This window comes from Parasteatoda tepidariorum, chromosome 7 (assembly GCF_982258835.1).
Source record: "Parasteatoda tepidariorum strain Cologne lab strain chromosome 7, Ptep-v5.0, whole genome shotgun sequence".
In the NCBI taxonomy this organism is placed as follows: domain Eukaryota; kingdom Metazoa; phylum Arthropoda; class Arachnida; order Araneae; family Theridiidae; genus Parasteatoda; species Parasteatoda tepidariorum.
Genome location: NC_141761.1, coordinates 86,201,687 through 86,228,729, shown reverse-complemented (window position 1 = coordinate 86,228,729; position 27,043 = coordinate 86,201,687). Strand labels below are relative to the sequence as shown.

The following is a 27,043-nucleotide window of genomic DNA, read 5'->3' as shown; positions in this document are numbered from 1 at the left end:
ACTGGAAAGCAGCAAATTGCTAGGTGTAAAAACCAAATGCTAGTTGCAAGAAATCTCAGTAGCAAAAATTGCTAGCACTGGCTAGTAGTCTTGATTTTCGATATTTTCCGCCTTTTTTCAAGTTTCGATATTTTTATTACGACGTTATTACGGCACGCAAATTTCAAATAAGAGTGATCACTTCTTCACGCTCTCGATTAACGACGATTCTATCGTTAATCCTCATCTTTTTCCCATCATTTTTTCCGATAATTATTTGTCATTTTTCCGGCAATTCAAATTTCAATTCGATTTTTTTAATTCAACAAATATTGCGACAAACGAAGTTCGAATTTGAGTAATAATTTTTTAACGCGAATAATTAACGGCTAGTTCGTTGTTTATTCACGTCTTTCATGGTTTCATAGATTCTTTCATGGATTTCGGTAGTCGTTTATTTTTAACTATTTTTATGGCTTTTTTGCATGGTTTTCCAAAATCCTATACTTTTTACACAATGGTATTACGACCTGTGAATTTCAAATTTGAGTGAAAATTTTTGACGAACTCAACTTGAGACGATTCCGGTGTAAATCCACGTCGTTTTTCGATTGTTTTTTCGGGAGTTATTTGGGAAAACAGCATGGTTTATCAAATTCCGCTTTTACAGTACTGTATTTCGACACGCGAATTTCGAATTTGAGTTATCACCTGTTGATGTGATTTAGTTGTGAATATTCCATCGTTCATCTACCATTTTTCTACCATTTCCTTGGCAATTATTTTTGTTTTTATGGTCTTTTTCACTTAGTTTTTCAAAATAACGATTTTTTTTTAATATGTTACTACGATACGTAAATATCAAATCAGACTAATCACTTTTTGATTCATTCAATTGCCGTTGTAAATCAACTTTAGCTATTACAGTTAATTATTTTGCATCCGTCAGGCAATTTTCACACCGGTTTTAAAATCTTGATATTTTAAATACGATATTTGTACGATCGACGTATTCGGAATATCGCATTTGAGTATTTAAACTTTCACACAAGCAATAATATTTTATAATATTTTCCACTCAGTGATCATTTTGTTTTAATAAGTCACACGGCAATTATTATGTTGAATTTTCTGCATCATAAAATGTTTTACGATATCTCTCTGAAAATTGCTTGTATGAAACCTGATTTTACGAATAGTATTTTTCCGCACTAGAAAATTCTGCGACTGGTTTTGAAGGATGAAATCTTGCCCTGTTTACAACGCATTAAAAAAATTAATTTTTTGCCTTCTTTTGATCCGAAAAAAGAATAAAAATTAATTTATACTACTAGAAAATCCCTTAAATTGTAAAGTTAAGATTTCATATGGCATTTTCTTTTACAAAAAAATAGTGCTTCCCTCTTTTTATGTAATTTCAGCAAATTTTTATTGTTTTCATTAAATAAATTCTTATTACATCTATGGGAGAGAGTTCTTATCCCAATAATGGTATTCTTAACACATATCTAAAGGTGACAGAAAGAAAAAAATTGCTAACTACGTGTCGCAACTGCTTGATTGCATTCTTCATAATAACTTGGAGTCATTAAAACTGATTACGTATATATTTCATAGTTTTTCCAAACACAAAAATGCAATAAATTTTTTTTAAAGAAATCCTGCGTTGAAGTAAATTTTTATAGAATTATAGGTTGGAATTCTTATCTCAATTATGGAATTCTAAACAAATCTCAAAAGATGGAAGAAAGAAAAAATTTGCAAACGTGTCGCAACTGTCTCTCTGATTGTATCCTTCATAATAACTTGGCGCCATTGAAACTGATTACTAATGTTTTTATAGTTTTTATAGTCACAAAAATGCAATGATTTAAGAATAAATCCCACGTTGAAGTAAATTTAAATAGAATTATCTGCCGGCCAGTTGACCGAACGGTTAGCGCGCCTGACTGCGGGTTCGAATCCCGCTCTGGACATGGATGTTTCTCTCTGTCTTTGTGCTGTCCTCTGTTGTGTGCGTGTGTATAAGCGGGTTTGTGGCAGTGTGGCGTGGGCAACGTTATTTGTCTCAGTGACTTTGATTCACAGGTGTCCACTGGGTAACGCTAAATGACTAACAATACCGGCATCTTCATAGGCAAAGATTCAAATTCAGTGCCTGCCATTGGAAAAAAAAAACATTTAGATAGAATTATCTTAAGTTATTACACACAGATCGAATATAATCACCTCTGACTAAAAAAAAAATGAACTCACAAAGATAATGCAGTAAGGTTCCGATTACTGTGACAAAATGTGAATAAAAACGTTCCTTTTTCTAAAAGGTCATATTGACCACATAAACAGAGGTTTATGTCAGTTTCATCGTTCAAACTAATTTTTTGCTAATCCAATTATAATTGGATCAAAATTACGTTAACTTAATGGTGATTATTGTCAGGTGTTAATCAAAAGAATATTCAAAAGTAGTATTTTGCAAACAAAAACTCTTGGTTATCAGTTAAAAATGTTGTGCACAAAATATAAGTTAAATATTTCAAATATGAATATTTATAAAATAGGTATATTAATATTGTATTGATTTACTGATATTGTATCATTATTAATATTCTAATGATTTTGATATATTAATATGTATTCACATAAAATTTAATTTTAGGGATTAATTTAATTTTTTGGGATTTGATAGACGAAAGTTTGTTATCAAGAAAAACTTAGAGCAAATGAAGTTTTGCACAAGGCACGTGTGTATTTATTTAGTTTCAATATTAAAGATATTGTTAATAATATTAACTCCAAACCCTAGTGCAAAAAAGTTGATCTATTAATTTAATTGATTTGAATTTGAATGAAATTCAAAGAGAAAATTATTTGTGGTAAGATAGGGAGTAAATTGTATTTGTAAAGAAATAATTAATGTAATAATATTAGTTTAAAAGTATACACTGAAAATCACTGAATTAATGTAACTAAAAAAATATTAATGTAAAAATTACGGTATAGTATTGTACCATAACAATGGACATACAGATGATGCACTCAAAGTGCCGGTACTTTATACCATAATTTAATTTAGAATATTTTTAAAGTGTGTTTTCCGTTTGTATGAAGAAAAAAGCACTTTGGATTTGCAATTAGGGAATGAGTCTCTTGTTTAACAAAAAATAACTAAGTATTTCAACAAAAACTATTGTTTTTTTAATATGATTTAATTTCAAATAACATTAAATTTTGTTGTAAAACCTGAATAAAACCATCGAAACAAGTAGCACAGTAATCTTCACGTAACTAAGCAGTTGAATTTCAAAAGAAAATCCCATAGTTTGCATTTGCATTGCTAAATAACTTTCTTCTGCTTTCTCATACAAGTGAACATTTTCCCTTTAACGCCAAACAGAGATTTTTTCTGAAAAAAATTATTAAGTATATAAATAAAAATAAAACGAAATTTAGATATTTCAAGCTTACTCCCCATTTTAATCACAAAGAATTGGGACAAATCAATACTTCAGAATAATAAGAAACATTACATGCCATGAAAAACAAAGAATCACCGAGTAAAAAAGACATTACATGGAATAAATATAAATGTAGCAAAACCATTATTGCATCGCCTTTACCAACGACACTTTAGCTAAGTAAGATAACTGCACTATTTACAGTATCGTTGCTTGAAACGATTTTTAGTTACAAGTAATAACAATGCTTTTTTTTCTTAAACTAGTAAAAAATGCAAACAAGAGAAAAAAATACTTACTTTTAAAAAATGGGGTTCACATAGAAGTAAGCACTTTTTAATTCCGTTGCATGTAACAAAAGTACAGGAATACCACGGGCTACATTTAATAGTGGTAGTAAATTTACTACAATACTAGTGGCAATTTCATTTATTAAAATATCAATTTGAAGTTAAGAGATATATTATCATAAAAATGCATTCGATTATCATAAAAATGCATTCAAAATTTCATTACGCAAAATTTAGGGGGGGGGGGACATAAATGTTGAATAATAAAACTTCTTCATTTATTTATTATAATAAGTATCAGTGCTGGACATATTAAATCCATGTTAGACTCAGCGCATTTAGCTAAACATTTTCTCATAAAAAATATGACCATTCATTTAAAAATATACACGGAACTAAAATATTTTAATCATTGAAGTGCGAAGTACAATGTTTTAAGAATTAATCACCATCAATTAAGAACTATTGTTATCTTTATCTAGTTCATTATTTACCCTGGATATCATAAAATGTGAAGGTATCATCTTGAAATGTGTTTCAAATCTTCGACTCGAAAAACATGTGAATAAAATAAATATAGTACCTTTTTATTAATTATAGATTTAAATTCTTTTACAACCCTTATACTAAATTTTCTATCCCACTTCTTATTCTCTTTATGTCCTTAAAATACTTAAAGTGCAAAAATCTTTTTCATCAATAAAACAAAACATTGGAAAATGCTTATGATGGTAATTATTTTAGAAATCAACAATTGATTTTTTTTCTCTTTTCCTTTTTTTTATTTCAAAGTAAAAAGTGTCTTAGGCACAATGAAGTATTTCTGATAATTTCTAGAATATGGATTCAGTGAATGATTTTTGAATTGTGATAAGATTTTGGTGATAAGACTTTCGTATTTGCGCATCAGGAAATTTTTCATGTGGGAATAAGATAACTTTTCTGGTTTACAGAGAGATGTATAAGGAAACTATAAGATAAGATCCCCCAAAACTGCAGAAAGAGTAGTAAAGTTTACTTTGGTATAAAAGTGCTTTAATTAAATTTTTATTGGAATATCTAGAGAAAAGTGAGTGCTGTATTTTTTTTCTTTATTTTTCGAATTATTATTATCGTTCATAAACTAGACTTCCTTTTTTAAAAAAATAAGAATTAATAACTTATTGATTTTCTTATAAAATATATTTCGAGTGTTTTTGATTTAATTCATGTATATTATATCAATTTGAAATATTTATCAAACATTATTGGTTAATAAAAATATTTTTACTAGGTTTTTCTAGTTTACTTAATTTGAGCGAGAAATAAATTATCTAAACTAATAAAATTAAAAATTAATTAATAGAAAATAATGTGGGTCATGTATAGTAATTTTGTCCTGAAAAGTTTTCTGAAATTTTCACTATAATTTTTTTATATAATCTCTCACACTGTGAAAAAAAAGTATGATCAAAACTACCAGAATATGGTAAATTTTATCGTGTTCCTGGCTCTATGGGAACGTCAGAAAGTTCGGTAATTTTTACCGGATAGCCTTAATAATAGTTTTAGTAAAATTAGAAATAAAATATTATTTTATAACATATGATAAAATTTGGTAAATATTGTTAAATTTGGTACTTTTGTCATGATAACTTACAGCATGGTAGAAAAAACTTAAATAAATTTGCTTTACAGTTTTGTATTTTCTAATAAATGCGTGGTAATAGAAACTATAATTTTGAAAACCGGAGTTTCCAGTAAACCGGAACCCCAAGAATGGAAAGGTATATGTACCATATATTTTATTTTTATTAACCATACTTAGGAAAAATGTGATTATTATTCAGTATGGTAATTACTTCCTATTTTTTCTCCTCAGTGCATATTTAGTAAAAGCAAAAATGTTAAAAAAAACTGTGTTATTTTTTTAAAAACAGAATATTTTTTAGTTTATAGTATTAAATTATGTTTTAAACTAAGCTGTTTTTAAAAGTCTCATTTCTGTGATAATGTGAAACTTAAAAATTATGGTAGTGTTTCAATATGCTCGAGCGACATTAATAAAATTGTGATAACTTCGCAGTATTATGTTACATTGAATTCGTGTTTTCGAAAAATTTCTATCTCTGACGAAGTGATTCATTATCTACTGACTAATAGTTTCTTTTAAAATAACTGTTTTTTTTTTAAACTAAAAAGCTATCAAGTATTTATTCCAAATAAGTTTTGGAAATTACAGAAAAAATGCTAATGGAAGATGTATAATATCGTGATGACGCAAGAAATGAAAAAAAAAAAAACGTTAAAGCTAAAATATTAAATTGATAGGCATCGCTACTTCCAATTTAAAAAAGAAGTATTGGCAACCACTATCAACCCGTTTCTCGGTTCATCTTTTATTATTAGAATTCATTATACACAGTTACCATGTTTTCATTTATGAAATAACATTTAATGATACCTGCATTTGTGTGAAATAAATAAAAGTAAAAATAAATTTGCCCGGAAAAGTGGACATTTAATCAGCTGGAAATAAAAATAGAAATTTTTAAGAATAAGTCAAAAGTTAATAAGTTAAAGAAATGTATTTTACTCGTAAAAATAGTTCAATTTAATATTTATTTAAGCATCCAAGTTGAAAAATGTCCAAAGTATTCATAACTTTCCAATCTAAAGTTAAATCTAACTTTCTATTTATTGCTTAAATGTGAGCATTTTTTTTAACGCAACATCTTTAGTGAAATCACACAATATTCTTCAAGTAAATATTAATTTTTCAAAATAAACTTTAGTCCTGTATTTCAAATTTGATATACATGTTCGTTACAGAACAGAATTATTTTCCAGAGGTTCAGCTTGTGGTGTTTATAAAATTTCTTGTTAAAAAAATCAAATATTTTTAATCTTTAATTGTATGGGTATTGATTGAATGTTTTATTTTAATGTAAAATTCCCCATTTTAATCCTATATAACTCCAGGCGCCAAGAGGTAAGGAGCTCTTCACTTACAATTTAAAGATTATCAGATTATACATATTAGGGATATTTCACACATTTTAGTTAGCTACTGTACGCCCTCGTACGTAAGATTAAAGCAATTTCGCATGTTCGCGTTTATTTTAGATGCTACGTATCTTTACGTTATGTTGACGCGATTTACACTACAAGAGCAGAGCTACAAGCACACTATTTATAACTGTTAAATGCTGTTTTCTGTTTAAGCCTATCTTCTAACTAAAAACATGGACATGGAATGCAAATTTGAAGGAATGTTTTGATCAAATTTAGAAATAAGGAATCATTCAATAAATAAATAATTTTATTAATTTTTGTTTAACATTATGATTGTCTAATTGCACTAGTTCCATAAGAAACTAGATATATTTTCGCTATTTAAAAATCTTAAATTATATTTATTTTAACAATACGATTTTGTTAAAAGAAGTAAAATAATAAAATTCTTTTAAATCTTAATAATAATTTATCTGCATTCTTTATCGCTGAATTCAACGAAATCTATAATCTTCCAAATTTTTCTGCTCACAGAACCGCAATTTTACGTATTGTAAAGAATCTTGAATCGTATGCCACAGCAAAGACATAATCTGCATCCATTCAAAATGTTTGTTTTGATTTTGTAGTTAAAATGATATCCCACTACGTAAGCGTTTTTAACTCAAGGATTTTTGAAAAATCTCTTATTTTCACTTACGTAAGTTTGATATTTTTTCATGGGCACATGCGCATATCCCCTGCGCTTGCAAAGTTGCGCATGCTCACTAGAAGTGCGCATGCGCAATTACTTGAAATCTTAGGCACGGAAGCGTATGGAAACTAATGTAAATTTCCGAAATTTCCCTTTTGTTTACTATGAATCCGAGACGCAAACAAACCAATCAGACATTTATGCGCTTCAATCTTGGTTATTTCAATTAGAAATGATTTCAAGTAAAATAATTTCGAGGCGAGATAATGAAATTGAAAATAAACCTGACTGTAAAGTGATTTATTTTAGAATGACTCGCAAAAACTAGGTAGACGGTATGTGTACATTTGCCACGGTAGAAAGATTAGCTCTTAGTTGGCAAGCGTTCTTTTCTTAATGAATGATCTTCTTACTGGCTAAGATTTTTTTAAAGTAACTCAACTATTAACTAAATTAAGCTGGTAACTTGAGACTATTTTTAAAAAAAATCCTCCACAAGCAAAATTCCTTTACTTACGATCTTAATCGATGTGTGTTACGTGTTTTTAAAACATATATAAAAAGTTCGATGATTTACGATTCGATGATCGATTAGAAAAAAAAACATTACTTACTAAAATAATTGTATTAAGTTAGATAAAAATTTATTTCAGTGAGCAATTTAAGATTCATTTTTTTTATATTTATCTTGATTTTTATTGAAATTATTGATTTTCAAACATTGAGAGGATGATTTTCAAATTATTGGATATTAATTGTTGAAAGGATGTTTTTCAAATTATTGGTTCTCACTTATTGAAAGGATGATTTTCAAATTATTGGTTTTTAATTGTTGAAAGGATGATTTTCAAATTACTGGCTTTCAATTATTGAAAGGATGATTTTCAAATTATTGGTTTTTAATTGTTGAAAGGATAAATAAATGATGATTTGAAAATGGCCAGTTAATAATTTCTAATTTTTAGACGATGGGATTGAAAAGCTTTGATGATTCCAGGCCTACGACTTGGCTAGATGACCTTCTCAATGAAGAAAAAAATGCAATAAAAGAGGTGAATAAATTAAAAATACGTATAAATCTTAATTTAAAACATTAGTAATTAGCATAATTGTGTAAAATATCATGTTATTTTAAGTATTATCTTTATTGCTTCAGTGCAATTCATTTTTACTTGTAAAAAAAATTAAGTAAATATAAATTTCACTCAATTGTTTCTTTTCGTTAAAAATGTTTAATCATATTTAATTTATAGGAAATTAAGTATTTTTAAAAATCATAAATTTTATATTTTAATCTATTTCAGTTAAAAAAACGCACCTTGCCTGAGCTATCTAATAAGATGTTGGATGATCCTAGTTTATTTTATCGCTTTTTAAAAGGTAAGCCTTTAATGCTTTTTGCAAGACATCTTTGAAAACAATAAAATCATTCAATCTTAAACTTAATTATAAACAAGCAACAAAAAACTATTTTTTTTTGTTCTTTACAAGAGCGAAGCAAAATGTTTTTTTACTGAAATGACCACGCTGAACACAAAAATATCCAACACAGAGGCCCCAAACATTTTTCGGGTGCAATTCACCAATATTTAATAATATTTAAGAAATCAAAATAGATCCGGTCAGAGCCATGTCATTAATATTTAAGAAAGCAAAAAAAAAAAAAAAAAGTAGTTTAAATGCATTTTTATAATTTAAAAAAATTTTTTTTTCAAGATCAGTATAGGAAAATATGCATTACTAAATTTTTCAAAAAAATTAAAAACCAATTTTTTCCTCACAGAGAAAAAAAAAATTGGCCAAAGCTACCAGAATATGGTAAAATTTACAGTGCTTCTGGCTTTATAAGAATGCCAAAAAGCTCAGTAATTTTCACCGAAGTGCTTTGATAAAGATTTTGGTAAAAAAAAAATTAATACATGGTTTTACAATATGTGATAAAATGTGGTAAAATTTGGAAATTTTTATCATACCTTAGATGATGACAAAAAAAACTATTTATTTAGTTATATTTATATTACAGTTTTGTATTTTTTAGAAAATGTCTGGTAATAAGAACCATAGTTTGGAAAACTAGATACCTTTTAACTGTTGTCATATAAACGGAAAAATTATAATATGAATGGTCTAAATACGGTATATTTTGGTTTTATTTGCTAGAATTACGGCTTTTTTTTTTAACCAGATAGGTCATTGCCACACAGTACTATAATTTAACCATAATATTTTTCTCCATGCAAGTCGTGTCACTTTTTTAACTCACATATCATTCCGACAAAAGTTTTTCGTATTTTTAAAATATATTTCTATCTGTATTCAATACCTGCTACTTTTTGATGTATGGATTACTTTTGCCTGTTTAATTTATTTACATTTTCTTAATATATTCCAGATACATTTATTTTGAATGTTTTAGTTTCATCTTTCAAATGATTACATTTAAAGAGAGCCTAGATCATTCCTGCATATCATTTACGATGCCAAATATTTCAATTTATCTTTTTTTTAAATTTGATTGAGTATAATTAAATTTTTTAATGAGTTCAATTCTAAAGATTATATTTTAAATTTAAAAAGATAAAGTTATCGGAAAAGAGAAAAATATAAATTAAAATAAGTGTAATTGTTACGTTTTACTACTTTCAGTTTTGTGCATAAATGCGTAGTGTAATTAATGCCGATTTATTAATTAACTATGTATTTTAACCCCTACGAACAACAGGTATTCGGTTAGTTTAAAAGAATTCAGAAATTATTAAATAGTTTTTATACACGAATCTTAATGTTAAAAATAGATAGGATATACTCTTACTCTTATCTATGTACCCAGTGGATTTAAATGCAGTCATCATAGGTAAATTGATGAAGTATTTTAATAATTTCTCGCACGTTTCAAGTGGGAAGGTTATTTTATGACGCTAATAAATGAATATAATATTTCAATTTTTTTCGATTATTTAAAATACATGAATATAAGTTAGTTGTATTGAATATAATTTTTCCTTCTGTAAACGCAACGATATCTCTTTTTAGACATATTTTCAAATAGTTGGATATTTATAATGAAAAGCAAAGAACAAACTTAAAACAAATAGAATAAAACTATAGATATTGCATTGTGTAAATTGCAAAAACAAAATTTTCCTACATAGTTAAATTAATGTGAACCAATTCTGTTAATCTAATTATTTATAGTTATATAGTTATTGTCGTTCCTAACCGGATTGACTGTGTTTGTGAGAGGCATCTTGTCTATTGATTGATAACGTTTAAAAACAGGCAAAACAAAACATTTATTTTAAATAAAAAACATAACAAAAAACAAAACAAAAAAACAGCGTTCCAAAGATATTTCAAAAAGCCAATTCAACGATATTTCCAGTTCTCTCTTTTTTCTCTTACCATACTCAGAGTAACCTACATATTCTGAATACTTTGGGTGGCGCAAACTAATTGGAGTTAGTGTTTGCCGCAACATTCTCCCCACTTGAGTTTTATGTAGGAGAAAACTCAACACAATAAATTACAAAAAAAATACTAAAATTATGACAGACATACAATTGTTATGTTATAAAATTTAAAGAATTTTAAAAGATACAAATCTGTATTTAACGTCCAAAAATGTTCATAGTTATTTAATGTTCACTGGCATCTTCAGTTACCTCTAAGGGATATAGTCTTTGAATAGGTCTTAGTAAAGTCCCTTTGTCCGTTTTCAATTTGACTAGTCTTACTCGTCCATCTCTTCCAGGGAACAGCTCAATAACTTTTCCTAACGGCCAGAAAATTCGTTTCCTGTCTTCTCTGCCAATCAGGACGATGTCTCCAATATTTATTTGGTCAAGTCTCTTGGAAACAGATGAACGCAAGAAACCTAAATATTCGATCCTGAATCTTTCTTTTAGTCTTTCTCTCAATCTTTGAACATATCTGTATCTCTTGTCTAAATTAGTTTTGTCAATTTTGTCTAAGTCGGCTACGTCGATAGTAGGGAGGTCTTGAAGGAATGAAGATGGTGTTAAAGCTCTCAAATCTGGTTCTTCAGACACATAAGTCAAAGGTCTATTGTTCATGATCGACTCACATTCACAAACAAGAGTTGAGAGTTCTTCATGAGTCAGAGATGACCGTCCCAAGTTTTTTCTTAAGAGATCTTTGAGAATTCCGATTAATCTTTCCCAGAATCCTCCCCACCATGGGGCGGATGGTGGATTGAATTTCCATTGGATTTGGGAAACTTCAAATTCTTTCATGATTTTGTTCCAATCAAGGCGCTTTAAGGAGGCGTTAAGGCCAGTGAAATTGGTACCATTGTCTGAGTATAGTGTAGCTACTCTACCTCTTCTAGCAATAAAACGCCGTAATGCTTGAACAAAAGCGTTTGTGCTAAGAGAAGGTATCAGCTCTAAGTGAACAGTTCTATATACAGCACAGGAGAAAAGGACGATCCAAACCTTCTCATTAGTCTTGGTCATCAAAGGTCCGGCCAGATCGACACCGGACACTTCGAATACAGCCGATAATCTAGTTCGATCAGGAGGCAGAGGTGGAAATGGTACTTCAAGATTTTTAACCTTTTGTCTCTTGCAGGTGACACATCCTCTAATAACGGAGCGAACAGTTCTTCTACCTTTTATAATCCAAAATCTCTCTCTCAGGATTGTTAGAAGAATGGACGTTCCTGCATGTTTATTCAACAGGTGTTCTTGTTCAATAAGTCGGGTGACAACAAGATGCTTTGACGGAAGAATCAAAGGCGCAATGAATTCAGGGGTTTCATCTTCATTCAAAAGTCTAGACTTTAATCGAAGTATCTCCTCATGATCTGAAAACACTTGAAAGTTTTTCAAAGATTTTTTACCTTCTTCGTCATTGAAGCACTCTTTTTGTACTGACCGCAGAAGAGTCTTTTGTGCATTTCTTATTTCTTGCGTTAAATCAACATTCTTTCTCAAATCTTTAGCTTTTGGTTGGAAGCGTAACAACCATGCTACAACTCTGATTATCTTAGAAAACTTCGAAATTCTGGATGCTAAAGTAGTTGCAATGGATTCCGAGTCTACATTGATAGCCGAAACAACAGTCTTTCGTTTTTCCTTTTCAACTTCCTCTTCATTAACATTAGCTACTGTCATCGGCCAATCATCCTTAGAATTCTTCAGTCAGGCAAGCCCTAGCCACCACTTGGACTTCAGAAGTTGTTTAGCTCCACATCCTCTCGAGAGAAGATCGGCCGGGTTCTGGCTTCCTGGTACATGATACCAATTCTCAGGTGATGTCAGTCTATTTATTTCAGATATTCGATTGTTCACGAACACTGACCACTGTTCTTTCCTCTTAATCCAAGTTAACACAGTCGACGAATCTGTCCAAAAGTAGGTGTCAATGTTTCCTTTTTCGAGTTTTAAAGCAGAGTCCATAGAATTGAACAGTCTAGCTCCAATAGTTGCTCCCATCAATTCAAGACGAGGGATTGTTATTTTTTTCAGTGGAGTTATTCTTGACTTAGCTTGGAGTTGCTGGACATTTACAGAGCCATCAGGGGATTCACTTCTTAGGAATATACAAGCTGAATAAGCTGTTTTGCTTGCATCAACAAATGTATGGAAGCTGAGTTTAGATAAGGCAGTAACTCCCAACCATCTTGGGATCTTAATATCATTTAAGTAATGTAAGTCTTTGAACCATGAATTGAATTTTTTCTTTATTTCTTCATTAACTTCCGAATCCCAATGATCTTTAGTCTTCCAGGTTGCTTGAAGTAAAAGCTTAGGTCTTATTAAAGCTGGAGCAAGAAATACAATCGGATCAAAGATTCGGCTTATCAGGGACAAAATTTTTCTCTTAGTTAATTTTTCGAATTCTTCCAGCTTCAGTGAGTCAGAATCAATTTTTAACGAGTCTAAGTTTTTATCCCATACGTAGCCTAAGACTCGCGCTTCAGTAGCTGCAGACGGGCAATCTAATAATTGGTTGCTTTCCCAACTTCTTAGGTCAAATTGACCTTCTTTCATAATTTCTGTAGCTGACTTTATAAAAGTTTCTAATTCAGTTAAATCTTGTACACTCGTTACGCAATTGTCTACATAAAAACTGTTTCGGAGTTTTTCCAACTGTTCTTCAGAATATTGTATCTTGAATGTCTGTTTGGACAGATGATGATGAATGACAGCCATCAATAAGAAAGGACTACTGGTTAGACCGAAAACAACTCGGCGATGTCTATAAAGTCTTCAGTTCATTTTGTTCATCAATCAAAAGAAATCGTAAATAATTCCTATCTCTTTCATTTAGAGAGATTTGCAGAAAGGCTCTCCTAATGTCAGAAATCACACCAATTTCATGCAATCGAAATCGGGCTAAAATGGATGGTATTGTTTCAATAAAATTTATTCCAGTCTCTAAACAATCATTTAGTGATGGGAAGTTCGGATTCTTGGCTGAAGCGTCAAAGACGGGTCTGATTTTCAAAGAAGTTGTCGTTGACTTTTCTTTAATAATTGGGCGATGTGGGAGGTAATGTGTACCTTTAATTGACAATTCTTCTTGTGGAACTTTCTCAATCACTTCTTCTTCTACCCATTCATCAAAAACTTGCTGGTATTTCTTTCCATATCCCGTTTTTTCTAATTTCTTGTTAGTAGATTTTAATCTTTTGAGAGACAACTCATAGTTATTCGGTAATAAAGCATGATCCTTTTTCCATGGTAAGCTTACTTCGTATCTTCCATCTGAATTTTGATGAACTGTGTCTCGAAAATGAATCATAACTGCCTTTTGTGTATCTTCTCTAGTGTTTTGTTCAACAGGATCTCTAATACCAAGTAATTCTAAATCCCATAAAAATGAAACAGGTAATTCTTGAGAAAGCATATTTACAACTGTCATATTTAAATTATCATGGTTTTCAAACTGAGGAACCTTCCCTATTAATGTCCATCCTAATTTAGTGTCCATAGCGACTAATCCAGATTTTAATTGTTCTTGTTTACCCGTAAATAGTTTACCAACAACATCAGCCCCTAAAAGAACTTCAATAGGTCCTGAATTCCCACAATCAGTTATAAATATCCTTTTTTGTCTCAATTCATGAATCCACGGCCCTTGTCTAATGCTAGAAACATTATTACAAATTATTTCCTGATCCAATGCATCTAAATTACAACTATATTTACCATCAAGGCTATCGAGATATATTTTATAACATTTGTGCCGTTGAATTTCTGTTTTCTTACCCCCAAATAATGAGGTCGAAAATTCTTCTTCCCTTTCAAAATCAAAACCTAACTCTTCTGCAGTAGATTTCATAATATACGACTTTTGAGAACCCGTATCTAAAATAATTCTAGCTTTACGCTGCGCTTTATTTCCGTTAATAATTACTACAAGAGTCTGTAAAAATACTTCTTTAGTTGCATGCACGCGCGAATGTAAGGTGCCAGTCTCTTTTTCTTCGCTTTCATTATTATCTTGTTTTCTTTCATCCGATCGATTACATTCTAAGTCAGGACACATAAATTTTAAATGTTTTCTTGTGCAAATTGAACATTTAATGTTTGATTTACAAGAAAAAGCCAGGTGCCCTTTCAATAAACAAATTTTACATAAACCCTTCCTTCTAATAACAGACTGCTTTTCTTCTAAAGGCATATAAAACGCTTTCTTGCAAAAACGAGTCTCATGGTTTTTAAAACAAAATAAACAAAGAATATCATCGTTTGAATTATGACTAATTAATTCAGCCGCAGACGATTTCCGATCTCTCAAATTCAGACTCGCCGGCGGTGTCAAGTTCCTTCGTTGGAAGGGGGGATGAAATATTTCAGTTCTACTCAATTTTATTTTTTCTTCCGCTTGTACTTCGTTTTTCAAAAAATAAATTATCGCATCAAGACTGGATAGTTTTTGTTCGCTTTCTAAATTTTTTCTTTGACGTTCAAATGAGCGTAACACATTTAATGGTAATAAACTTTCAACAAGGGGATACAAAATTACACCACACATCTCAGATGTAACTCCTAGTGAGTTTAATGCTCTCAATTGAGTTGACAGTTTATTGTATAAACAACTTAAAGAATCATTCTTATTCTTATTCGCATTATTTAATACGAGTTTCAGGAGTTCTCTAACATAAAAATCTATCAATAGATCTTTTCGGCCATACCTTTCGGTTAAACTTTCAACAGCTAAAGGATAATTTTCATCTGTTACAGCAGTGTTTCCCAAAGTGTGGTACGCGTACCCCCAGGGGTACGGGAACAGTTTAGCGGGGGTACGCTTTCTTTTGCGAAATATCTTGCTACAGACAGAAATTTCAAAAACTTTTATTTAAAAAACAAAGCTAGCGATGAAAATTTACGATTACGTATTTTTCTATTAGCTATTTTTTGCAGAGTTAACAATTAATAATTATTGGTGTCAACAGCCAGTTGCAATTTTTAACTTTTGTGCAATTTCTTATAGTAAAAAATACATTCATTTTTTTATTAGTGGTACACAGCATTACGAAATATTTAGAAAGGGTACACAAAAGTCATAAGTTTGGGAAACACTGTGTTACAGGAAAAGATTCCACAATTTCCCTAGCTTCCGATTTCAGCTTCGTCGACTGAATTAAATAATGAAATTTATCAGCTTTCGTTAAATTAACATTTTCATGAATATTTTTAAATTGGTTCCAAAACGTTAACCAATCTTTCAAGTCTCCGCCGAATTTATATAATTCAACTTCGGGGAGCCGCTGACATAAAGCTTTCGGAGATTTAGTGTTCGGTAATTCGCCATTATTTTCGGAAGTAACAATTTCGTTTTCACACGAGTTCTTTTTCAAATTATCTAAGGAACGTTTAGCTTTTAATTGAATTCTCAAAGCTTTTTCTCTGTATTCTTCAACGGAATTATATTCAGTTTCGAATTCTTTTTCATCTTGCAAATTATCTAAATAACTATTATGAGTTATTTCCAAAATGTCTACCTTTTGTTTAAATAAACAAAGATCCGTTTCAATTTCGTCATACGTCACACTATCGCCAATTAATAAATTTTCTAGTTTATTGTAGGCCTTAGTAAATGAAGCTCTTTGAGCGGTTTTATTTCTTTTTATTATTTCCATTTTTACTATCTTAATATCAAATTCTTAGCTTCTAAAACTATCGATTCTAAGCACATATAAATTACAGTTCTGGTATCAAATATTCAAATAAATATATATATATTTCAAATCTTCAAAAGTATTCAAATTGTCAAATATTTAATCTTCAAAATGGAAATTAATAAATCTTCGCCTACCTTTCTTACCAATCCTTAAGACAAGGCCGCCCACCCGGGGGCGTCAGAAATGTCGTTCCTAACCGGATTGACTGTGTTTGTGAGAGGCATCTTGTCTATTGATTGATAACGTTTAAAAACAGGCAAAACAAAACATTTATTTTAAATAAAAAACATAACAAAAAACAAAACAAAAAAACAGCGTTCCAAAGATATTTCAAAAAGCCAATTCAACGATATTTCCAGTTCTCTCTTTTTTCTCTTACCATACTCAGAGTAACCTACATATTCTGAATACTTTGGGTGGCGCAAACTAATTGGAGTTAGTGTTTGCCGCAACAGTTATATTCTAATTATTTATAGTTATATAAATGTGAATTAATTCTATTAATTAATTTAATTAATCATGAAATTCTTTTTAAAACAAAATACGTAAATTCTCCTTTGATTGTGGACTTCGATTCAAGTTCGAAATTTTTTTTTGCTAATCTAACTCTCATTTAAGAAACATTTACTAAAAATCAGTAGGCTTTATTAAAAAAGAAAAAAAAACGCATTTAATTTTTTCATTTACTTTCCCTCCTCTATTTAAACTATTTACCTTGTTGTCACATGCGTAATCATTGTTTCGCATCGGTGTTTATATATTTGAAGCTAAAAATTGCGCTTCAACTTGACGCAAAACAAAATGAGAAATATTTATGAAAAGGAATTTAACTATAAATGTAATTGTATCAATAACCGATTCAAAGATAAATATTTTCACATTCAGATATTATATATGAAAATACTTCATTTCCACTTATTGCTAAAATTTGAAAAACTAAAAATTGAAGGTCTAAATCATAGATGAATTTTTTCTATCAGCAATAATTCTATTTTTTGATTATATTTAAGCTCGAGATTTTAACATGAAAAATGCTGAGGCAATGTTAAGAAAAGTGAGTATTTTTATTTATTCATTTATTTATATTTTATAAAACGGAATTTCACGCTTAATTAAATGTACAATAATCTATTATATATAATTCTCTTACGTGGCTCCCAAACTTTGGCTGTATTTCTTTTCCGCCGGTGGCAACGTTTGCTTTGTTTTGAAAACACCAAAGCATTCTGCATTTTAATGATGTGTTTCTGATCTAATATATATAATTCTCTTACGTGGCTCCGAAATTTTGGCTGAAGTACTTTATACAACTAAATAAGATTCTTTTCACAGCAGTTAAATATTTACTTTATTTTCTTCATTCATAGAGAAAACAGTCGGCAAAGAATTCTGTTAGGCTAAAAAACAATTCGCTAAAAAAATAACGAATTCTAAAAGAGATATAAATAAACAACTTGAAAAATAAAAATGCTGTTGCCAGCCATAGAATTTTTTGAAAGTTAACTTAACATAAATCAAAATGACATAGCAGCGCAACTAGATCAAAATTATGATACCTGAGCGCTTGACGTAACAAATCCTTCAATTCTAAAAGTGTTGTATCGCCAAATGCCCAAATTAACAATTGTGTTCTTAAAGAAATTCTATAAAAAGATTTAAATAACCAACCTACTTCTACAACTGCTTCTTGAAGAACTTGGCTCATTGATTAAAAATATTGTTTTAATTTTACAGTACTAACTTTACTTCTACTTTCATTATTGCTATGACCCTCTTTCATTACATTTCACAACTTCATGCTAAATTTGAGGACTTTAAGTTATTTTGTGGTTGAATACTGGCATTTAGAAATGTGTACATAAAAAAAAATATTTAGAGGTTAGGAGTTGCCTCAGAAAAATTTGAATTGTTGACATTGAACTTAACAATGGAAACAATCGTTTTTGTGAAAAATTGAATTGTATTGTTGACATCAAAACTAAAAATATTGTGTTTCAACTTAACAATACTACCTTAATTTATACTTTAGAATTGCCTCGGAGAAATTTGAATTGTTAGCAATGACTTAAACAAAAAGTTTTATTTTAACTGACAAATACTATAGTATAATTTTAACTTTTTCTATGACTATACTCTTTCTATGACTATACTTTTCTTACTCTTTTCTTTGTTTTTTATACATTTTATTTTTTTGTGATAAAATAAAAAACTTATAGTTGTTCTGCTTCTGAACACTGATGAAAACACAAAATGATGGGCTTCATCAACAATCAAACATATATACATTTATTTTACAAATTCCATATTATTAAGGTGGCGCCCTTCAGAGAATTAAAAATACAAAATTATCTTCATCAAAGCCGATGCTTTACATCCGGTGTTCAGTGGCAGACTACTATTTCATATTGTTTTACAACACATAGTTTTAGCCCTCTGGTGGGAAAGACTTTAAAACAAAACTTACAACAGTTACTTTTCTCAACAACTGAAATTTAGAATAGTGTGCTTAAGAAAAATATGTGAACTGTTTGCAATTTCAAATTAATATTGAAATGTACAGGTTTAGGATTTTCTACAGTGAAAATGTTTCGGAACTTCAGTATTCAAAAAAGTATACAAAAACTAGACGTTTAGAACGTATCCAATGAGCGAGCAAAGCGAGCATTGGATTGCGAAGCAATCCGAAATGAACTGTGAAAGCAGTTCCGGGGGTTGGTGAGCGCCAGCGAGCAGGGGGCGAAGCCTCCTAGTTTAAAATAATAGCATAAATAAAAAATACAATTTCAAAAAATATTAATAATTGCAAACTTTTTTTTTATCATCTTTTCACGCTTAGGGTTTCAATTCTTGGTTTTGCCTATATACCTTAAGAATGTTTAATCGAATATCATTGGTAAACAAAAACAAAAACTTAAAATGGATATAATTATTATTAATGTTATTTTTTAATTATCTATTGTTATTTATAATTGTCAATTATTAATATTTACCAAATTTTGTAAATATTAAAAAAATTATCTATTTTATTATATGATTTATTAGTCTGACCCAATCATATAATAAAAAATAACTATTAAATATGAATTCAATAAATGCCGTAATAATTTTTGAAAAATGTCTTCCTTTTTTGAATAAAATTAAAATTATCATTTTTCGACTTTTATTTTTTTTATGTTAGATTTGTGTCAAAATGCTTACCATTCGAAATTGATATCACAAATACTCATGTAAGTTCAGAATTTCTATAAAAAACGGGAAAATTTCCTACACCCTAGGGCAGTGATTCTCAACCTTTTTTTTGCGGCGGCACACTTTTAACGATTTCGAAATTTGACGGCACATAATGGAAAAAATTAGTTTAAAAGTTGTTTACTTAACTATAATACACTGTGTTAAATAGTTTGTGATAATAATTTTGAATGTGAAATGAAATAATATGTACTACAAAAGCACGATTATTAAGGGATTAATTATTTCTTTCGACTAATTTTTTATTAGTTAGTAACACTTATTTATTTTTTTGCTCGTTATTACTTGCTAGCTTGTTTTCTATTGTTATTAACTGTTAGTTTTTTACATTAATTATTATTTTTTTTTGCGATTTCTCGTTAATTAGTTTTATTGCTAATTCTTAATTAGCTTATTTTTTGTTAGTTATCCTTCATTAATTTGTTTTTAGAATTATAAATTGCATAGCCTACTTTGATGATTAGCTTTTATTTCCGTTTGAAAGTTAATATTTAGCTTGCTTTCTTTTGTTCATTAATAATTTTAATTGTCATCAAGTTTTCTACTTATTTCAATATTTTTTGTCAAAGACAATTTAAAGTCTTCCTTCTTATTTTAAGATTGTCAGAGACAAGACAATCACCGACAAAGATGTTCATGCGGTTAAAGCGTGGAAAAATTATAAAAGTACATAAAGAAAAGTGTATATATATTATATATAATGTTATATATAATATTATATATATACACTTTTCTTTAAGTTAAGCTTTACTCGCAATAAAAAAAAGCATTATAATTTTTATTGTATCATTTCTAGTATTTGGCGGCACATTTTAAGAATTTGGCGGCACACAAAAGTGCCGCGGAATAGTGGTTGAGAATCACTGCCCTAGGGTTTCAAAAAAAAAAAAAAGTAAGATATTTTGAGAAATAATAGTTTTATTAAATGTTTATTTATGTAAAATGCATAGTTCGTTTGTATAAAGTGACCGATATATTATATAGACAAGTATATACACAAGAAAATCAGAAGTGTCGTTATTTTATAAATCAAATACATTTAAAAACAATTTAGGTTAATATGTTTTTTATTTAAAACATTTTAAATTTACATTTAATCGATTAACTGCCTAGATTCTTGTATGCTATTGTGTAAGAATTGCTTTCCTCTTTAAATTTCTCATAGAAAACGCAGATTTTTCATGTTCGCAAGAACATGTATGTATTCTGATTTAATATGATGCTATTTTTATAACGAAGGAAGTAACAATATTAGAAACTATAAATTTAACTTAAACGTTATTTCTCTGCTGCTCTTTTCATGAAATTACTTTCTATACCATAAAAAAATTTAATTCAAAAGTGACGTCAGTAGGCCAAATTTTCAAAAGAATGTAATATAACAATTAATACAATAATAAAGTAAGGAAAATATCATAAAGCGATCAAGGAAATAAAAAGTATTAGAAGCTTCAAAAGTATTTAACGAGGAATGCGAGATTAAACACATTAAAGCCCATCTGATTGGCGAATGAAATTCAGTGATTATTTGAAACTTCAAATTTCATTCAATATTCAAATTGTTTATTATGCTTTAAACTCTATTTTCCTTAAAAGTTACAATAAAATGTTATCTGGCACACAGACCAATAGTTTATCTCTAATACAACGCTAACAACAAACTGACTAAAAACTATTATTCATAGTTTGACAATGGTTTAATTTTTTCTCGTTCAATTATTAATTTTTGAGACATAAAATAATTATTTACTTAATTTTTTCAAGATACGTAAGAGAGGTACTTAAGGCTTAAATAGCTTTTTAGTACTGTATAATATTTGTTCTCAATTTAAATTAAATTGGCCTTTACTCTTTGAAGAGTAATTTTATACAAAAAAGCCCATCATAGCCCATTATGTAGGTCTAGTGCAACGTAAATATATACCTACCTACAAAAAAAATCTGTTTTAAACAAAAATGTCTGATTACATGTTTAAATGTTTTTAGCACATTTCTTGGAGGAAAGAATACAATATAGATACCCTCTTGACTGACTATCAACTTCCCGAAGTAAGTAAATTTATTAATCAATCATAAAATTTCAATTAAGATAAATCAAAGTAAATTGCTACAAATTAGAAAAAAAAATATACTCAAGTCCTTCTTACAAAAAAAATTCACAGTTTTTCTAGGCTCTATCTTTTACGTAAAAAAAAAAGAGTTGCGTGGTTTTAAAATCATTTAATTAAATTTTTTATAAATTCGATTTAAGCGACTTTACCTTGGGTTACTGCAAGGAAAGTTACGTTTCACACTTTTTTAATCTAAGAATTAAATCTCATTATATTCAACTAGTTTCTTTGTGAGTAACTCTCACATTGTTTACCCTGATGCATTTAAAAGTAACTAAATTATTTATATTACTTGAAGACTCGTCCCCTGTTTGCTACGCTTACCAACCCACGTTCTTGCTTCTCATTCATGATTGAAGATCAAAGGGGAGAAGGCCAGGATAGCCTGGTCGGTAGGGCGCTGGGCCCATGTCCGAGAGTTCGTGGGTTCGAACCCCGCCGGCTGAAGACTCCCCGTGTAGTAAAGTGACTGATACACGTTATATCAGTGGAGTCGCAAAAGTCCTCCATGTTCCCATAACAAATCCATACCTCTGGGGGTACTGGATTGGAGATCAATCGTTCTCTGATTCAGGTCAAAATTACGATCCGTGGATGAATGAATGGATGTATGAATGGATCCACCCTATAAACGAGTGTGACGTAATATGGGGCAGAAGTCGTATTCTTGGCCACAGATGGCACCACTGAAAAAGCAAGAAACGCACTTTCTGCCTTAAATCTGCTCGGTTTCACCAAGCAGGCTTGCCCGTGTTGCAAGTGGCATTAGAACCAACCAACCAGATCATAGGGGAAGAGCGGATCCATTTTCTTGATAATATTATAATTAAAATATTTTTTGTTGTATTTTAAGGATGATTAAATTTTGGCAAATAAATCGGTATCCCCACCTCACCGAAAGTAATAACTCCAGTGAAAATTCGCTAGGCCGTAAAAAAGCATTTTTTGTCTGTGCGCAAATTCGTTTTTTCTCAGAATTAACTTTATATTCGTAGAAGTTTTTTTCTCTCTCAAAAGTTGGTTAAAAGATAATTTTGTAGAAAAATATGCAATTATTATAACTTTATGTAAGCATATTTATTGATAGGTTAATCGTAACGAAATAAGAGATTATCTGGTTTTAAAAAGCAATCAATTACACTAAATAAAAAATAAAACTGAGGAATACGGAATATATGACACAATCAGTAATAAATGTGAAGTGATTTTACCAGTTGAAAATGTGCAGCGGTAACCTTATGTCATGTAACAGTTCGCATTGGAAATAGTTTTTTTCTCTTTTTAGTCTTCAAATTTTTAAAAATTTTAATAAAAATATTAAGATTTGTGTCTGGCAACATCTAAAATGCGTCTTTTTTTATTTATTCATTTTCTTTTGTTACTTATTTTGACATAAATTTAAACGTGAACTTATAAAATGAAAATAGCGAGATGGATAAATTTTTCTACAACAAAAGATAAGTAATACTTTTTAAAGAAAATATACAAAAATAAAACACTTAAAATTGCAATAATTGTCAAACAAATGAGAATTTCGAAAAAATCTCTTACTAATTCAAAATATTCCTCTCAACAGGTTTAATGTTAATCCTGTGGTTGTAATTCAGCGTGTGATAGATTTTCAGCGAACGGTTTTCTATACAAGTTTAACAGTTAATAATCAGAAAATTAATTGTTTAATAGTATTTTTTTTTTCAATTCCATCGAACATTGAGCCGTGGTGGCTCAGTCGATAGAGTTCACCTTCCAATGATTTGAACTGGGTTCAAATCCCAGCGATAGCTGGAAGCTTCGAGCACCGCCCCCGACTAGCACTGACCATAGTGCTGACGGAAAAGAACCTTAGTGGTAGACGGATCATGGGTTAGAGACCATTGCCGTCACTCTAACCGGAGAGGTTTTCGTGGTTTTCCTCTCCATATAATGCAAATGCAGGCTAGTTCCATTAAGTCCTCCACGAAGGCAAATTTCACCCATTACTTGATTCAGGAATTCCCTTGTCTTCTGGATTAGGTTCAAAATTACAAGGCTACGTAGTTAAACATTAGTAGTCGTAAACCCAAACTTGGGTCGGCTGTTCAGGGACGGTTATAAAATAAAATTAAATCCTTATACACTTTTCTATATACCTTAGTAATTTTATATTTCTAATTTTATGGTTTTCGCGTGGTAAAACAAATTTAAACGGTAAGGTGAACATTCAAAACGACTTTGGTAGCCATTACTATTTTTAATACAGAGAGATAAGTTTCTATTCTGACAGAAAAAACCAAAGTATGTTCCTTCATTTTAACTCTAGAAGTTTTTTTAAGCATGTATGGAAAGGAATCGAAATAACCGAATCATAATTACTATCGTGTTAAATAATTGCGTTTGAGTAATCAAACCAAAATCATATAAGCCAAAATAATTCTAAACTGTACAGCAGTTTAATTCATATTACCTGTTTATCTATATATTTCCTAACAATAACTAACAAGATCAAGATTAATTATTATATAAAATCATCGCTATTTCAAAAGATATAATTAAAATAAGTTAATATGTGTTTTTGCCAATAGGCAAAATGGGTATCGGTTTGCATTTGATGGATAGCGTGCCCACACTTTTCAACTGTGCTCAAGAGTAATAATTAACAGTGCGCATGCGTCGTCATTACATGCATTGCTATAGCGACCGCTGCTGTTTTTCTTTCTATTTTCACTAGCAGGCATTTTTAATGTATTTACATAATAATAATTTAAAGTATTTTTATATTCTTTTTATTATTAACGTGTAATTACTGGCTTGACGGTTATTACAATATAAATATAAATGCTGAAGAAGGGAAAGTATTTTGTGACGTCTTGCAACACGTACATAGGCATGATATGAAAATCAATCAGACGACAATCCTCAATTGAGACAGTTTTTGCAACCCATGATTTGAAATGTTGTGACGTTTAACGGAGTCAATCCAGAAAGAAAAAGCATTTGACCAATGGGTAACCAGTGATCGTAATGAGGGCAAAAACAAGTTTATTTTTTATTTTATTATATTTTATTTTATTTTATTTTATTTATTTCTTTTTGTCGGGGTTAATTTTTTTTTTTATCTTTTCATTTTTTCATTTTCATTCATAATTTAAATAGATCTATTTTGAATTTATGTTTTAAAATAAACATTATTATTTTTTTTTTTAGGTTCTTGAACTATATGCCCCAATAAGTGTATTGGGTCAAGACAAGGAAGGCAGCCCAGTAATCTTTGCTGGGGTTTAATAAGTAGATGAGAAAGGCGAGTAAAATATTTAAATTTGCTTTAAGTTTATTAAGTTTATTTTCGGTATAAATTATTAATTTGAGGTATCCGTCTGGGTAAAAATCGGCAGCTTCAACAAAAGTTTCAATTTAAAAAAAAATTCTTTATGAAACCCTTATAAACTTTTTAAAACCTTTTCAATTTTGATCTACGATTTTAAGAAATCCAGTTATAATAATTTTTCGTATGCTGGTTAGCGAAATAGGAAGCGAATGATGATGTTTTTTGTTAGGCTTTGAATATTTTAATCTTTTTTTTCTATTTGAATAAATTATATTTTTAAGACAAATAAAATTTCTTTTCAGATTTTGATTTTCAAATTATTATATTTTTCGCTCAACTTTTTTTTTACATTTCGGAATTGTCTTGCATTTTAAATGCATTTACTGAAGAACTGTGATTTTGAGAAAAGTTCTTTACGCTAACACGCACATTACAAAAAAATATTATCGAATTTCTTGAAATTTTGTATGTTTGCTTTTGTAAAATGTTAGCGAGGCTTTGAATTAAAAGCTAAGGTCTAAGTATGAACTTTTTAGTTTTATAAAGCTTAGATGAGAATGTTACAAATTTTTCTTCAAAAATTGAATATCAAATACTATATTTAGTTTTATTTCATTGTCATTTTGAAATTGTTTTGAGATATAAGTTCAAAACACAGTTAATCACATTAATGATATTGATCAATAAGTAATTATTATTAATTTTTATACCTTACAATTTGTTGTAGAGCTGTTATGCGTGACATTAGAAAGTATGTTTTTGAGCTCAAATATACCCTTATCTGAAAAAATATTTAAAAAAATTTTAAACTTTACTTTAAATTTCAAGTACTCTTCTTACCAAAAAATAAAAATAAAATTATAATTATGCCTTTTTTTAAGAAATTATGCCAAAACCAGTTGAATACCTTAACCTTTAACTATTAAATTTATTTATATTTTAATAAATTACCGATTATTTTTAATATTTCGTTATATAAGTATGGTTTCGTATAAAAGCTAATAAATATTCACTAAAAAATAAGATATTTAATTCATTTTTACGATTTTATTGAGAGGTTAAAGTCCAATAAAAATGTATAGTGTATTAATTAAATACTAAGTATGCTTTTTTAGATTTGAAATTCATAATTGTATCGAACGAAGAAAATAACGTTACGTGTTTTACTATAGCCTTTCTATGTAACAAATAATAATAGTGGTTAGATCAAACTATGTTAACATCACACATGAGCTGACCACAAACATTAATATCACTAATTTTACACAAAAACTTTATTAAAATATAAACTAGATCAAAAACTATACTTAAATAATGCATTTTAATTAGTATTGTCATTTTAACAATGCAAACGGTTTTAGTTTGTAGATTCCAAGAAAAAACAGTTTTATGCGGACCATTCGTAGTACTTAAAGAGTCTGATATTCAAAATAATCTCTATCGAAGAATATTATTTCCGTCATGATAATACACTCTATAACAAAAAAATCGACTCAACAAGAAGCAATCATCCGATTGCTTTGAAATTTCGTATGCATGAATGTTTTGAACAGATATGGCTGGAATGACGCCGACTGGGGACGTATAGTCTCTAGCGACGAATCCCGTTTCAAACTGTGTCCTGACGATCATCGAAGACGTGTTTGGAGACTCACAGGGCAGAGGGGAGATCCTGCCTTCACTATTGCACGCCACACCGGCCCTTAACAAGGCATTATGGTCTGGGGTGCCATTTCCTTTGACAGCCGGACCCCTTTGGTAGTCATTAGAGGTACACTTACTGCACAGCGGTATGTCGACGACATCCTAA

General features: G+C 29.5%; 1 protein-coding gene across 6 annotated transcripts in view; it reads left to right on the top strand.

The window, feature by feature from the left end:
* Positions 1–27,043, top strand: part of LOC107438704 (SEC14-like protein 2) — a 56,363-nt gene that overhangs the window by 10,949 nt on the left and 18,371 nt on the right. For 4 of the 6 annotated variants that reach the window (XM_087168203.1, XM_087168207.1, XM_087168204.1 and 1 more), the window contains exons 2-7: positions 4,681–4,796; positions 8,381–8,467; positions 8,720–8,795; positions 17,580–17,623; positions 21,805–21,867; positions 25,113–25,206. In XM_087168203.1, the coding sequence (XP_087024329.1) occupies positions 8,384–8,467; positions 8,720–8,795; positions 17,580–17,623; positions 21,805–21,867; positions 25,113–25,190 (345 nt within the window). In that variant the 5' untranslated portion in view covers positions 4,681–4,796; positions 8,381–8,383 and the 3' untranslated portion in view covers positions 25,191–25,206. Of the gene's footprint in view, positions 1–4,680; positions 4,797–5,404; positions 5,494–8,380; positions 8,468–8,719; positions 8,796–17,579; positions 17,624–21,804; positions 21,868–25,112; positions 25,207–27,043 lie in introns of all 6 variants that reach the window. The other 2 variants (XM_087168206.1, XM_087168205.1) reach the window with 2 other exon arrangements.